Raw genomic sequence first — 16,392 nt, forward strand, 5'->3', positions numbered from 1 at the left:
GTACTGTGCAAGAGATCTGGTTGAAAGTTTCCAACCACAGTAGTAATAAAAGCTTAGGGGAATGGTAAAATGGAAAAATAATTTGATTTGTTTTGTACCCAGCATGGCATTGAGTGAGCCATCAGTTCACCCTACTGACTTGCTTTGCTTTATATTTCTTTTTAGAGACCTCACTGACAAGAAATAACATAACGAGAGTATATATTAAAATAGATCTAAATTTAATATTTAATAAAGTTTTTTATCTAAAAAAGTTACTGCAACTTTTGATTCAGTTGAAACAAACTACACTTCATGCTTTCTCTACACAATGTTGTTGATGCACCTACTGAAAGTAATATTCAAGACTGCAATGCAAATAACATTGCTAAAAAATCTGAAAAAAAAATCTTTGACTTCCCTGTTTGTCATAATAAAATAATTTTGTCAGAGGTTCCCTTCTATCTTGTTTGAGGGAAACCAGGTATATGTGTTATATTGTATGTCATGGTATTATTTCACTGATTTTGTTTTCATTTTCTTAGAAATTATTATGTAATATTTAGATGCTCTGCAACTCTCTGCTTCTTAGTACACTTTCGTAGAGTGTTACTTAGAGAATTATTGTGCATTACTTGTGCACATAGAGATATATTGTGCATAGAGAATATATGTGCAGTACATAGAGAATCTGTTAATTATTAGCATTAATCTGTTAGTTATTAGCATTTAAGACAAGTAAGTAGTCTTTGTCATTGCTTTTAAGGTTTATGGATGACATCTGAATCTTCAGCCGTGGCACAGAATATTATGTGACACGTAACAGTTTTTGTTGTAAATAGTTCTTTTCAGAAGCAATGTATGATTCTTTTGTATATAACTGGATTCTTACATAAATGTAAATGTATCTGTTTATACATATTTGTTAACTTATGGCTTAATTTGGAAAAACTAATAACTAATTATTGCATGCTGCAGAAATAGTTTGAAAAGGAACAGTAATTCCTAAGGGTTTTGTGTATTTCTTATTCTATTCTTAGTTCTTATTCATTCAGAGACTTGTTTTTAGAAAGTTTTAAAAACAAATATTTAAAAATAATTATTTGAGAAATTATAATAGGAAATCTGTGAAAAATGTACATTGTAAGTAAAGCAAATGTACTTCGAAACACATCTCAGGTTTTCTATATCAATCTTGTCTTTCTACATCAGTCAGCCAATTTTGTATTGATCTGGGCATTTTGAAAAAACTTTCTGGCCTTTTAAGGACAAAACCAAACCAACCAACCAAACAAAAAACCTCCCAGTATTAAGATGTGTATTTTAAAATACAGAAAAGTGTATATGTGTGTTTTGTGCAAGTGAGCAAACAAATACATTGTTTTTTTCCATACTTTTCTGACTTTGTATTTTGTTTGTAAATTCATGTAGGAACTTTTTTAGTTAGGCCATTTCATATGTAAGTTTTTTTTTTTTTTTATTGAAGGTTTGTAAATATAAATATACACAAGTAATACTAGTTTTTTTTTTTTTTTTTGATGGCTACAAATATGCTTTAGGTATGCTCACAGTTATGCAACTTAAACTTTTAAGGTTTTAACACAATCTTTTCTCAGCTTTTACTTGGTGAAATGTTTATACTTCATAGGTTTCAGTAGAATATAAAATTGCTTTTCATCAAAGAAAAAGGCCTTTATTGTACAAGTACCTTTGAATCTTAGCTTAGGATGGCATCAGGGGCACAGTATTTTGCTACTTTTGCAAAATGCAACTGATTATAAATCAGTCTTGGACACCTCTTAGAAATCAAGTATTGGCATGTGGATGGTCAGATGCTATCTTCAAGAGGGCTGTGGAAAAAAAAAAAATAATCTTGCTATTCATTGTAACTGACAGAAATCCACTATTGACCCAGAATCTGAGCATTACAATTTTTTTCAACATAGCTGCTTGCTGTTCTGATCATAGGAGTCAGCAATACTTAGAAGTTATGGCAGATGTAGAGATTACTCTTCCAGCACCTGAAATGAAAGTGCTTAGAATATTGAGAACAAATTATCATAATTTCTTGCTTGACTGTTTCCCATCTAGCTTGTAGGTCTGCAGGCTCTTTCTGACCCCATGCTGTTGTTGAGGAACCAAGGTCACCACAGTGCTGGCCAGCTCCTGGGTTTGGTAATTAGGGGCACCGATGACAAATTTCCTATGCAAAAATGTTGACCTAATATCTCAAACTGCACAGGAGAGCTAAAACTGTTTTGCCTAATCATTATTCTGTTAGGTTATTCAGAACTAAACTTTAAAAGGAGAGAAAGGTAGTTGTGTAATGGTTTGGAAGGACCATTAAATGTGGGAAGGGTTCTTCCTAAATGTAGGAAGGACATGTAGTGGCCCTATAGCTTTGTCTTCCTTTCAGGGAGCACTACGAATAGCAGGGCAGGTAATCTGTGTTTGTGATAAGCTGAGTCTTAAGTCTCCTCACTGCATAAGCTCTCCCAGTACCTCACTGTTTGTAACAAGGAAGCTTCTCCTAATGTCCCCTTTAAGCCTCCCAAGCTTGTGTCAGTCAACCCATCAGTCAAACTGAGGGGAGTTTGGCTGCACTGCCATTGTAACTGCTCTTTGAGGGGTTGTGGACTGCACTTTGATCCCCCTGCCTCACCCCTTGGTGTCTTCTCTTCAGGACTAAATGGTGTCTGATCCCCCTAGCCTCTCCTTTCAGGTTGTATGCTGTAGTCCCAGCTGCCATCTTGGTAGGTATTAAGTGAACTCTCGTTTTCTTACCAACTCTTGATTTTGGTGGCCTGAAACTGGTTACAGTATTTTAAGCTCGGTCTCATTAGCACTGTGTAGAAAGAAATAATAACCTCCCTTGATTTGCTGACTCCACTTTTGCTGACTCATACAGAGTTTGATATTTACTCCCGATTTCTTTTAGCAGGCCTGTGACTGTGACAGTTGGTTCTCGGTCTGGTCCGATGCATGGGGCTATTCTCTTGCAATGCAAAATTTCACAGTTCTTGGTGAACTTCACAGTTTTCTACTGATCTAGTCCTCAAGTTTCTCGAGCAAATTGTAGATTGAAACTTTACTGTTCAATGTTCCAACCACTCTTCTTAAATTATTGCGTTTCACAAATTTGCAGAGGGTGAATTTTGTCTCATTATGGTGATCTTTATTAAAGATAGCAGTCTGTTAGCCCCCAAATCAATCCCTGTGGTAGCTTGTCTGTTAATGGACACTATCCAGATCTCAAGCTATTCATTGTCTGCTGCTCTTTGACCCCAGCAGTCCAGCTGTTTTTCAGCCAGTGCATCCAACCTTGTACTTAACTTAGTAATGCAAATGCTTAAGAGGCTGAAAAGCCTTATGCTGTGCATACTTGGTATGTTACCACCACTGCTCATCCCTCATTCACATTGCCAATCATTTCATCAATGAAAAGTAAGGAAAGTTGATCAAGCATGACTAACCTGTCTACTCTGGTTAATCTTAAATAACTTTTCTGGGTTAGTTTCTTGTTCTTCACGTATTTGAAAACATATCCTAAGAGGACATGCTCCTTGATCTTTCTTGAGGCAGAAGTGAGGCTGACCAGCCTATGGCTTTCTAGGTCCTACTTACTGCCCTTTTTTAAAGAGCACGCCTTAGCTCTTCAAGATGGTAATGTCTGAGCATTTTTTGTGTTGATTGCCATGATGTTTCTTAGATCTTACACAGGAGACTGACAGAGGTAGCAGGCGTCCCTTTTACAACTGTTGGATAATCCCCATGGATACGGATATATTCAGCCTGAATAGATGCTGACTTGTTACTTTCCAGCTATCAGCTGTCCTTCTCTTCCCTGTGTCACACTGGTATGTGTGGAAGTCTGGAAGCAAGTTTTTACTGAGCAGACTGAGGCATTGTGCACAAAGATGTTTAGTAAATCAGTCCCTTCTGTGGTGTCACTTGAAAACCAGTCCATATTTTCTCTGAACTTCTTTTCACTGCTGATGTTCTTGTAGAACTCCTTTGTTTGTTTGTTTCTTGTTGGATTCATCTAGGATTTTGCTTCTGGATTTTGTCTTTTTAAGTGCTCAAACAACTTAATACTTCTCTTGTGTAACCTGTACTAGCTTTCATTTCTTATGTGTTACTACCACTTATTTTGCATGTTTAATTCGATAAGAAGCTTCTTGCTTAAGCAGTCAGACCTGCTGGATTTCCTGATCTGCACAGTGGAATGTGTATTCCTGATCTGTGGGTAGACTTCCATGTAAGTATCAGTCCTGTCACCTGGTCAGAGTTACCTGCGAGATTCTGCCTCACAGTTCCTTTAACAAGGTTTCCTTTTCCAAAGCTGCGATGCAGCCCTTAGTAGCGTTCATGATGAAGCAGTAAATTCTTCTGTAATTTTTAAACTGTAGCAGTGATAAGAGACTGTACTTACACTTCCTTTTGTTCTCTGGGCACAATGTTCCAATAAAATTCCAGTAGTGTCATTAATCTTCCCAGGCTGAACTATAAATAGAACCTGGTCTTAATTGATTTCTGCATTTCACAGTCCCTCCAGTAAGTGTAGTACAGATTTTAAACTGTGCTGTACAGCAGCTTGGTAAAGAGGTGATGCTTTAGAGACTAGAATGGTTCACAGCAGAACTGTTAGGCAATTTTAAGGGTTTTAGTAGTGGGAGTTCGGGGAGGAAGAAAGCCTATAAATGTGTCTCAGAGAAGCAGTTACTTTAAAAATGAAGGAAAAATACATTGCTTATCTCTTCAAACTGAATCTGTGTTTTAGTCTGAGATGAATGGCTATCATGATACCTGGTACCTATAGTGGAGCAGCTTGCTTTTTAGATACATGCTTGATAGAGTGGCTGAGCTGGAAACCAAAATTCCTGCTTTGGCTTGTCTTGTGGCACTCTGATAGTCATGCTTGGATCTTAACACATCAAAGTCACACAGGAGGTTCTAAATGCTTCACTGGTACCAATAAACCATTGATAACTGATGTCTGCCTTAGTAGCTTAAGCCTGCATTTTCACTAACAGTGGTGTGACACCATAGAGTCCGGTGGCTCTGCAGCTCCTTTAGACCATGGCGGTGACTGTTGATTGTTAAAACTTACACATTGGAATGAAATTTAGATTTTCCTGTCAGAAGTCATCTCTCCCCCATGATAAAATCAACCCACAAAAATGACTTTGTCTACTTCTCCATAAAAACAAACAGCGAAATTATTTAGATGTTATTTAATATACTGAACTGGAAGCTGGATACTTTCCACCTTTTGTCTTTTGGTCCATTTTTTGTTTGTAGAAGACTATTCATTTTTTCTTTTTAATAGCTGTGAATCTAATAATCTAATTCATAGTATTATAACTCTCCTAATTAAAATATTTCTCACGGTGTATCTTGACAGTAACAATAATAAGCAAAAGCCAGTTTTATATTTGAAAGACGTTTTTTATTTCCAATAAGTGTTTTGATCAGAAAGATTAATAGTATGTTAGTATATTTATATAGTTCTGAATGTACACGGTTCTCATAGTAACAGAAACTGCAAGAGGCAGTACTCATTAAAAAAAAATAAATTGTGTAATATATAAAATGTAAACTTTTTTTGAGGCTATACTTTTAACTTATTTTACTGATAGATTAAGTCTTATTGCACATTGTTTATGCAATACGTAATTTTGTGTGGAAGATGACCTTTAATTATTATCATTAAAAGAATCCAAAGGCTTTTAGCCTGCTTTGGGATCATGCAGATGAAGCGGTTGATGCTGAGGGTTGTGTTGTGGGTCGTCTGGGAATATGTGTTGGGAGCGTGCTGTGTCACAGCATGCTGAATGTTCCTGCCACTGTAGATGGCTTTATATTCTTAAAATTTTTGAGAAAAGGCATTTCAATTATTTAAGAAGGAAAACGTTTTGTTATAAAAGCCTAATTTTCACACAGTCAAAATTAAAACATTCTGTCCTTAAACCAAATTGGCATGTATTTCCGTAGTTGAAATAGCTTTTTGAATGGCTGTGCTTACATTGCCTTTGCCTTTTCGTTTGTTGGTTTGATATCTTTGCATGTTAAATCCATCTTGTTGGGTGAAATAATTAAACATACTATGTAACTTTGCTGTCAGGGTAGATATGCATTTAATAAGACTTCCAATCTGTTCACTTTCAAAACCAAGACAGCATGCAAACTGTGAAAACGGAGCATTTGGTAAAGGCATTGCTTTGGAGAAGGTGCTGTTTCAGGAGAATTTTAATTGCATTTCACTGACTTTATCATGTTGTTACTTTCGGGTTATTTATACCCCTGTTCATCAATAAATTTGTCCTGTATCACAGTATTATAAGGGAGATTACTATTAGTCATTTAAACAGAGATTGAAAGGCATTTTAGTATATTCTTAAATATAAAATTCTGTTTTATGTTAAAACAGCAGTGTTTATGACTAACATTTAGAATTTTATTTTGGTTTTTAGTCATTCATTAAAGTCAGACACCTTTGATGAATTCTGTTTTGTACTCTTTAAGAAGTTGGCCTACCAGTTACATATTGCTGGCAACATCTATTGCCACATCCTGATTCAGATACAGTTTCATTATCATATAACAAGTATGTTATTCAGCAATATTCAGTTACTCAAGTTATTCTGAAAAAGATCACTTCTTGAATGATCACTTCTTGAATGAGGGATAAAATGACTGAAGTTAAATCCTGATTTGATAAAAGTTGTAGTGTTGGAAGAAAGCAGTTTGGTGCTGTAATGTAACACTGAAGAATTGAATTATGATGCAAGCTTATAAATATATGATTACTATGGAAACTGTAGTGGAGATGTTATCTCACTCAATGCATGTTTGGAAATAAGCATAAAACAGTAACCAGTGTATGTAAGGAGTTTAGTCACAGGTTCTTTCAGAATATTTTAAGATACATATTTGGATATAGTTTTAAAGTAAGTGTTCTGTCATCTAGATGCGATGTATTTTCCTTACCAGCTTTATTAATTTTTTACAATGTATAAGAAAGTGAACATGTTAAAATTACCTCAAGGGAAAAAAAAAAAAAAGAGTTGTAAGAGCTGCACTGAATTTTGGAGAATATATCCTCATTAGAGAATACACATACATGCAAACCACTCTGAGTTTGAGGTGCACGTGTCTTAATTTGTATTCCCCTTAATTCTGAAAAAACGTTACTGTTACATTAAATGTAATGTATCTGGTGTTCAGCAGCACACCAGGCTACACAAATAGGATTTATGGTGGCCCACGCATTTCTCCTAAAGGCTTTGTTAACTCCCATCTATACCATATTTTTTTCTACCTAAGATGTATGCTATTTAAACTTAATATCACATGTGAAGTTTCTGCTAATACATATTTTCTGTTAGAACTGTTGTAAACCAAACTTATGTTGGAAGATTTGATTTCATAAGTGCAACATATCTGTGTTTATAAATTATTATTCTCATTGCATACAAAAGTACTCATCTGAAAATATGTACAATCTGTTACAACGTGGATTACATGATATAGTGCAGTTGGGATTGAGAATAAATTTTGTACTGTGTTACGACCTCATGTTCTACAAGCCCTAACTCAGTATTTTGGTAAACAATAAAAAATGTTTGTTTTACAACCTCTTTTTCTAACCAGTTAATAAATATGCTTGCAGTCACAAGACTCAAATTCATGGCTTAGCATTCAGATGAATATTTTTCCTTACAGCGAGTACAGAGTTTAAACTTGAAAATGCTTTCCTTGTGTGCTCTTTTGAAATAATAGCAGGAGGAAGGAAGAGTTTTGCTTGAAGTGGAAGGGGATAGTCACTCCTTGCACTTCCACGCTGAATCAGATAGCAACAGCTGCAGAGGGAAGATATGCATTGCAAAAAGCAGATCAATTGGATTCAGTCACATCCAAATGAAATTACATCAGTCAATAACCTTCCTTTCAAGTTACTGAAATCTTCTTGGCCCAAATTTCTCTTGTCAGGTTACTGAGTTTTGCCGGTGATTAAAGTATCTTGAAATTGCTTCGATAACATCAAGGACCTTGTTGTGACAAGGTCTGTAAATGCAGTCTCTTACAAGAGAAAGCTGGGTTTCATGTATAGTATTGAGTGTATTGACTGAATTTTTTTTCCATGGGTTCTCAAAGCTTGTATTCACAAAGACATTGCAGAACGAAGGAAAATGACACTTTTATAACTGAATGAAATCATTTCATGTATGTGATACTGATACTTAATCTTTTGTATAGGATATATGGTTTCTTTTGTGCTTTGAAATAGATTGAAAATATGTGCTTCACTTGTTTTAAATTGGACATAGTGACTAATGCTATACTCTTGTTTACCTCAGTAAGCATGTTTATACAGTGACCACCTCTAAATGTCACTATTTATGCTCCAGTGTGTAGGTTACGTGAATGAAGCAAAATTTTCCTATTACTGATGATGTGGTGGTTTGTCCTGCAGAAAACTTCTTGGCAGGCTAGTGAGTTTGTATATTAACAAATAGATGTAAGTAACCATTCAGGAAACATCCATTAATATTTATAGCTTGATCAATTCTGAAGAAGATCTAAGCAGTTACCATTGTCTAGAAGACACATAGCACATTATTATTTTGGGGGTCTTTATCCTCTCTCTTTTCCCTCTGCCCCCAGTAAAGAGCTCTGTAACTCTCATGCACTTAATAAAGTTGTGTATTCCACACATTAATTCTTGGGATCAAGAGGTGTACCTTGAGCAGATCAAATCTTTAAATGCTTATTACTTGTGTCACCTTCAGGTGGTTTGATGCTAACTGCAGACACAGATTTTTGCCTTCTAAAATTGGTCTTTGTCAGCACCCTTTAATACCTCTTTAAGCTTGCTAAAATTTCAAGGTGGGAACGTCCTAATGGTTCAGAATTCATATTCTATGCTGAAACAGTTTCCTACCTTCAGACCTTTGAAGATAAACTGAATCTGCATTGTGGCTGAAAATGTGTTTTACTTTTGCCCAGTTAACAGTGAAAAACGTTCTCTGAATAGACATATAAACCGATGAAATCAAACATAAAAATGGCAAAACAAAAAACAAACAAAAAAAAGTATTCTCAAAATCACTAAAAATCACTAATATTAAGCATAAGATTTGGACGTTTGGTTGCAATTTATACTTTTTGATAGCTTTGCCAAAGGCACTCTGTGTAAAATCCATTAGAAAGTAATGAAATAATTTGTAGTGTTTCTTGTGCTGTAAATTCCTGCAAAATGGAAATCTGCACATACACACAGACCCCTCTACTATATAATATTTACTTAACTGAGGAGAAGGGAGCAGATATGGCCACATGTACATTAGGGGGAGACTGAGAGGGGCCTGTGTTTTTCTCTCCCTTTGTATTAGAACTTCAAGGAAAGTGCTTTCATAATTCTTTTTGTTCTGGGTTGAAGGAGAGCTGGTAGAAAACAACTCTTCTAAAGGACAAAATAATGCAATTGAGAACCTCTGTCTTGAAATCAGCTATTCCTGTTAGCCGGGGTGCTTCTTTCTATATGATATTTGTTGCATCGGCTAGTGAGAAAGATAGGAAGGCTGTTCAGTTTTTCTGTCAGACTTCATATTTTTGTGTTCATAAATCCTTTTCTCAACTAAGTGTGAAAATGCAAGTTCAGATACTGCAGGCAGATTTGGGTACTGCTTCTAGTAGAAATGAGAACGTATAAGGGTCTCAATTCACTGCAACGTGGGACACCCCATCCCTGGAGGTGTTCAAGATGGGACGTTGGCCAACCTGATCTAGTGGGTGGCATCCCTGTCTATGACAGGGGGTTGGAGTTAGATGATCTTTAAAGTCCCTTCCAACCCAAGCCATTCTGTGATTCAAAGCCTTTAATAATGCATTTGATCATAATTGAGTAAGTGCCAGGAAGTTGTTAAGCATATGTAGGAATGGGCCCAGTTCTTTGCATCAGAGAGGGTTGGGAGGTGGAACACAGGGGCAAGAAGAAAGCAAAATTTGAGAACAGAACAGGATGAAAGAAATCACAGTATGAGAAGTCCCAGGAAAAAGTTTTAGTGAGTAATTTTCCAAATCAGCAGTCAATTTATTAGCTGAGCTTGTGGGTTATAAGCTAAGCAAAGCTACTTTATTTATCCATTTATATTCTTTTGTCTCTTACTAATCTGTTGCTAGCTGGAAAGTTGTGTAAAAAAAGTTAGTAGTTTTGTCTTAACTGAAGAATACTTTGAAGGTGAGATGGGTGAAGATAACCCTAAAACATGCAAAATAAATATCAAGTCAAATTTTAAAAACAGTAGAAATGATAACAATGTCCAAGCAGTTAAAAAGTAAATTCCTTTTAATATATTAATAAATAAATAATGTCTTTCAAAATATGTCAGCATGTTGCTGTTAATAAAAACTCAATATAAAGAAACACTGTAGGAGTCACTAGTGTGGGTGCAGGCTTCCTAAGGCACAAATGCCTTGAGTTTATCTCAAATTGTGTACTGATGCTACTCTTAATTTTTCTGCCCTTGTATGTGCACCCCTGTCAACCTCATTTACTCAGAGGTGATTCAGAACAAAGGTGCTTGCACTAGCTAAGGGGATTATAATAAGATGACTGTTAAAAATATTAATGTTTAACACTCAGCTTTTCAGTTTTCTTAAAATGTTCAAAATTGTAATGTATATAGCAGTGTACCTGCTGTAGCACCAGATTTAAAAATCTGTTCATGTCCCAAGTCAGAAATGAAGTGAGAATTGAATGGATTTACATATACTAGTTCTTTACTATCCCTTTAATATTTACACTCAAAATCCTTGCACTCAAAATTAAACATATTTTACAAAGAACTTTTATTTACAATTCTACTTTAATATATTTCAAAGTAGAAAACAAAAGGAAAAATGTGGTGGAGACTTTATATAGATCTGTCTTTGAAAACTAATGTGTATTTGATATGCCAGCACAGCTCAAAGACAACATGGACTTTTTTTATAGTGAAAGTCTCACAATATCAGTTATATTAATTTCTTGTATTGCAAGTAGTTTTAAAGAGTATAATGTAAAGTACCCTTTTAGAATTGTACTTATTTAAAAAAGAATAAAAATAGCATCCTTGAAAAAACATACATCATGAGGCAAGAAGTATGAGGAGGAAAAAAAGGTTTTGGAGATTTTTGAATGATTGCCTCAAAAACATTGTTTCAGAAATGATAAAAGTGTCCTGTGTACTGAATTAATAAGTTGAATTTTGAAAGAAAGTTCATACATCTTTAGTCTTAACTTTCTTTCAAATGCTTTTCTATCAAAGAAACATTTTTCTTTTAAGTCAGCACAGTAACAGTGCTGTTAGTGCTTGTCACATAGTCATTCCCAAACCTACTTTTCTGTGGGTTTTAAATATGAAAAAATGCTAGCTTGCACAATGAAAACTGTTTCTATTGAGTTGTTGCTATTATAAAGTAAAAAATAATAATATAAAAATTTCTCTTCCATCTGTGTTGTGGTGGATTGCCTTTGTTCCTTGAGCTGTACTGAGCAAAAGTTAAAAGGATGTTATATGTAACTCAGTTTAATGTTCTGACACTTACAGATGGAGGTTTGGTATGAAAGTCTTTTTACTATTTGGATCTGAGCATAAGCATTGCTTGAAACTACTGTAATGTTAAAATGTTCATAAGACAGAGCAGAGCTGCTATGATCTTTCAATGTTAATATTTTTTTCTTATCACTTTACTGTGTAGATACCCTTCATGAGACACAACTCTGCCACAACTCATCCTCGGAGGCAATCCTGGAAACCTCTTTTATAAAAAAGATTTTTAAATGTGGATAAAGCAGTCAATAGAGTACCTAAGTAAAGGAGAACAGCTATCTTGTCTCTACTATAAGCTTATTATGACAAAAAGTTGAGTTTGCTTGTCAGGCTTGGATAGAATGTAATTGATTGGTTTGTTATTTGGACTGACAAGGTACTTAATTTGCCTGCTTTTTTTTTCTCCACTAATCAGGAACATTTCATATGTGCATTGTTAAAAGATCCCGGATAAATGTCTTGTCAGAATTGTCCTATTTAAGTAATGTCTTTTTCCCCTGTGCTTCCTTGGTAAATGATGTTATACAATGCTTGGATTCACTGAAGAGTGACAGAAGCCTGTGGGACTTAAATATTGTGTGTTCCTCTATGGTGATACTGAATGAAATAAGCAATGGTTTGCCATCAGTGTGGCACTTTAATTATATAGTTTGAAAAGAACATTTCTATATAGAACATCATATTGTACATAGACCCTACTGTAAAAAGGATTGTTTCCTTAAAAGAAAAAAAAAAAGAATATGTTCAGTGATAACAAGACCTGTAAAACATGTGAGACTTACTATTCTTAAGGAATAGATTTGCCACAGAAAAATTGGTTTTGTGCTTATTAGTATGAACTAATTGTTTCTGACTTCAGACACTTGAGTGAATAGAACTTTACCTATATTGTTTTCTGGAACATTTGTTTTGTTTGGCTTACTTCCCTGGCAGTGTTCAGGACGAGCTTACTTCCTCAAAAGCCAAATATGAAATTGTTGTGTAAGTTGGGGAAGGAATGAAGAACTGATCACGCAGCGTGACAGCTGAGATCTTCGTCTTCGTCTATATATATCCTGGTAGATGCAGACATAGTCTTTTCATCTACAAATGTTACTGATCCCGTTCTAAAATCTACAGTAGCAGTGTATTGGCAGCTTCATCGTTTTCATCTTGAACTGGCTCGGAACAATTCTGCTCAAATGCAATCACACTTGTAACTTTATGACATATAATCTTTGAATCTCTTGAGATATGGTGGTTTTTGTCATCTATCAAGGCACATTTCCATCTGAAAATATTTTTTAAACTTAAGAAAGAAATTAAATGCTGTAATAAGTAATAGGAAAAATATACAAACTTGTGTATACTTACCTATAAGTCATATCTTGCTAGGGCATTTCATGTTTGGATATTATATTAAATAAAATTAACCTGATGTCTAACACGTCGTTTTGTTTTAAAAGGGGGAGGGATGATATCAGAGTAAGACTTCTGTCTAATAAATGCTTACCGTTCTGTATTGGCAAGATACACAACGACACTTTTTGAGTAAAGATATTTTCACTAGGAAGTAGAGGTTCATTCATCTCTGAGAATCTTTGAATACTTTTCAGGAAGAAGAAAGACAAAGTTTAGTGACTTGCTTGTCCAGAATTCTGAAGTACAGTAGAAAGTTACATCCCAACAATGTGCTAAAAATGGGGGGAGAAAGGGTGATTACGTGTATGTCATGCTGTTTTTGGGGGAAAAAAAAATGTAGTGTGACATATGGTCAGTTATTAAACTAAACATAGGTACTGTGGGTAGGAGACAATGATAATTGCAGTATAGCTTGGCTTTAGTAAGATTTTAAAAATACTTTGTGTGTGATCTTCTCCTATGTAAGTTAGGGAAATATTCTGTTAATTAAGCTGCAATAGAATACCTAGCTTATCAGAAAAGCACAGTAGTTACTGTGGATTCACCGTCAAATTGGAACAATATTCTGCTCACTGGGTTCCACTCAGGCCTGTCCTGAATTTAGTGTTGTATTTTTAATTTGCTTTGCTTCACTTTTAGGTATTGGAATAGAGTTTGGTTATTTTTGCCAGTATGATGTAAGGCACTACAGGGATAGAATTGAAAATGAAACTTTAAGAAAGCAAAATCTAGAAAATCATATAGTGGAGTAAAGGAAAGGACAAATCACTGTATAGTGCATAATTACACTATGAAGGGTGACTAGTTATGAGATGGGTCTCCAAAAAAGAAGATATGGGGAATTCTGGGTCACAAACATTATGAATCAATCAGGTTATACCTGAATTGTGCAAAGAGGTGTTTTTAACACATTTAACACATGAAAATACTCCTGATTATTCAGAAGACTGCTGTCTTAGCATTGGAGAAGCCTCAACTGTCTACTTTGGCAAGAGGCATGTACAGAAAGTCCAAAGAAAACAGAATGAATGATGAGAAGACTACAGGAGAACAAAATGAAGAAAGCTTAAAATGGTTGGATTTCTTTAATTTAGAGAAGACTGGAAAATCCTTTTTTTTTTTTTTTTTTTTTTTTTTTTTCAAATGGTCTAAATTAATAGAAATGCAACAAATAAGTTGTTGCAAGAAAAAGGGGAAAAATGTTCTTCAGCTCTGGTCAGACCAGAAATAAGTCTTCAGTTGTAAAAAGATGATTTAGGCTAGGCAATAGAAAGCTTTTTTCTAACAATAATTGCACTAGAGAAGTGAGGGAAGTTGGATAATCTTTGCTGTTGGAAGCTTTTAAGGACAGACTAATGAGTATTAAAAATTGGACTGAGTATTGTTGATACCCCCTTTAACATGCTTGATACCCCAAGGATTATCCTTGGGATTTCCTTCTGTATTTTGTATGTTTGTACAGTAGAGTGTCTTTGTAGGGTTTTCTCCTTTTCTTGGAACTTTCTTTTGACATTAAGGACTAAGTTAGTTTTCAATCTTTCTCTCACTTTCAAATGATTCATTATGTCATTTGCCTCTTTTTCTGGAAAGCCAGATGTTAGCATTCAATATTTCACCTTCTGAAAGAGTTTGATGGCAATCTTCAAATCTGTAATGGGACTTGTGTAGTAGTTCACAAACAATACACCATTCAGTGTAGCTAAGTTTATTAGTCTGAACACCTGAGAATGGCACCACAGATGCAATCATATATTATGACTAGAGTATGCTTTAGAAAGTCTAATGTAGCATTTGCTAGTATAGCTTTCTTGAATTTTGCACTTTCCAGTTTGTTAGTGGAAGTCATCCTGGTCCTTTTAGAATTTCTTGTTCTTCCCAAGAAAAAAAATAACATACTGCACTTTTGGGGGGGCTGTAATTTGCATAGCATTATATATGTGTATTGGAAGCATTATCCTCAAAGAAATACTTAATTTGAACTTAAAAAAATACTGTAAATGTAAGTTCTATACAAGAGCTGAACAATATTAACAAAAATAAGCATTTGATGTAGTGTTTACAGCAGTGTATTCCCCTTGTATATGGGCCCTTAATGAATTTTGCAAAATTAACAAAGCCATGTGTTTTGTAGCATTGATACACAATGAGAGATGAAAAAAAAAAAAAAAAAGTGAACACTTCATGCTGAAAGGAAGCTGTGCACTTACAGGTATAGCAAATAAAGTTTATTTATAGCATTCATATAAATCATTGCATACATGCCAACTAAGTTTCATGAAACAGATCAATTGCTGATCATTCAGAAAAAATCTGGATTACATAGAAGTATCTCATAAATATAGCCAGTTCAGAATCTCTCCTTACCTATAAACAGTGTTAAATTTTTGGATTTGGGATTTTTTGTTTCGTTTGGTTTGTTTTAGTATTAAAAAACACAAAAAGCAAGTAGGAGAGATGGCAGTTTTGGGTTCAGCATAATAAACTTAGCTACGCAAATGTCTGCCAGATAATGCTTATTTTCTTTCACTCGTTTGTGGTATATTTTATTGACACTCTTTGTTAGTTCTGTTAAAATGAAGTATTTCGTGTTTATTTTCGTAATGATAAGTATTAGGGGGCAGTAGAAGCAATATAAAGTATTTTTTTTCCTTCTGAATTTATAGGCAGGATGTTTTGTTTTGCTTTTTCCTTTAAAGTAGAACTTTTTTGTAGATGTCAGAGCCATAATAATCCACATTTTAATGTATTGTAGCTAGCACTGAACACAGGATTTGCTTAAAACCTCATTTCATGTAGCAGATGGTAAAAAGTATAGTACAGATCCATTAAGTGTGTGCAGGTTTTTCTCAAGGTTATTGTACATTAAAGAGAAAAAATGGCCATTTTATTAATCCCCTTGAGTTGGGACAGAAATTTGAGTAATTAGAGATTAGTATGCAGTTTCTCACATCCAAAGCCATCTAGGTACTTTATCCTGAAACTACTATTAGCAGAGAGAGGATCTGAAAATTTGTCCTGCTCTATGAGGCACCTTGCCCAAATACTCTCTTCATCAGTAGCAGGAGATTTAAAAAAAAAAAAAAAAAAGCCATAATAAATATCTTCTGGTATATTCTCTAACCTGCTTGCAGTAGCTAAGCCCTCTCACTTCCAGGTGTAACAGAAGAGAACAAATCTGCTGTGATCATCATCATCCATGGAAGTCAGGGACTTCCTTTTGTATGCTTGCATTGTACCTAGCATAATAGAAATTTGAATGTGGCTTTTAATTACTTTGCATAATACCATAACCATTATCCTTCCTAGAAAGAGCATTTCATTTAATTTAAATCAAAATTACGAAAATACTGGAATCCCAGCAAAAGTTAGGTTGGAGGGCATCTGTGCTGAGCCCACGCAAAGCAGAACTGACTAC

General features: G+C 34.8%; 1 protein-coding gene across 5 annotated transcripts in view; it reads left to right on the plus strand.

Moving 5' to 3' along the window:
* Nucleotides 1-16,392, plus strand: part of PHF14 (PHD finger protein 14) — a 163,419-nt gene that overhangs the window by 83,533 nt on the left and 63,494 nt on the right. Inside the window, exon 17 of one of the 5 annotated variants that reach the window (XM_068674045.1) lies at nt 11,725-13,000. The exons of the other annotated variants lie outside the window; for them this stretch is intronic. Within the exon in view, the coding sequence (XP_068530146.1) occupies nt 11,725-11,737 (13 nt within the window). The 3' untranslated portion in view covers nt 11,738-13,000. Of the gene's footprint in view, nt 1-11,724; nt 13,001-16,392 lie in introns of those variants that run through there. 5 annotated transcript variants of the gene reach the window in all.

The sequence above is a fragment of the Anas acuta genome, chromosome 2, assembly GCF_963932015.1.
Source record: "Anas acuta chromosome 2, bAnaAcu1.1, whole genome shotgun sequence".
NCBI classification, from domain to species: domain Eukaryota; kingdom Metazoa; phylum Chordata; class Aves; order Anseriformes; family Anatidae; genus Anas; species Anas acuta.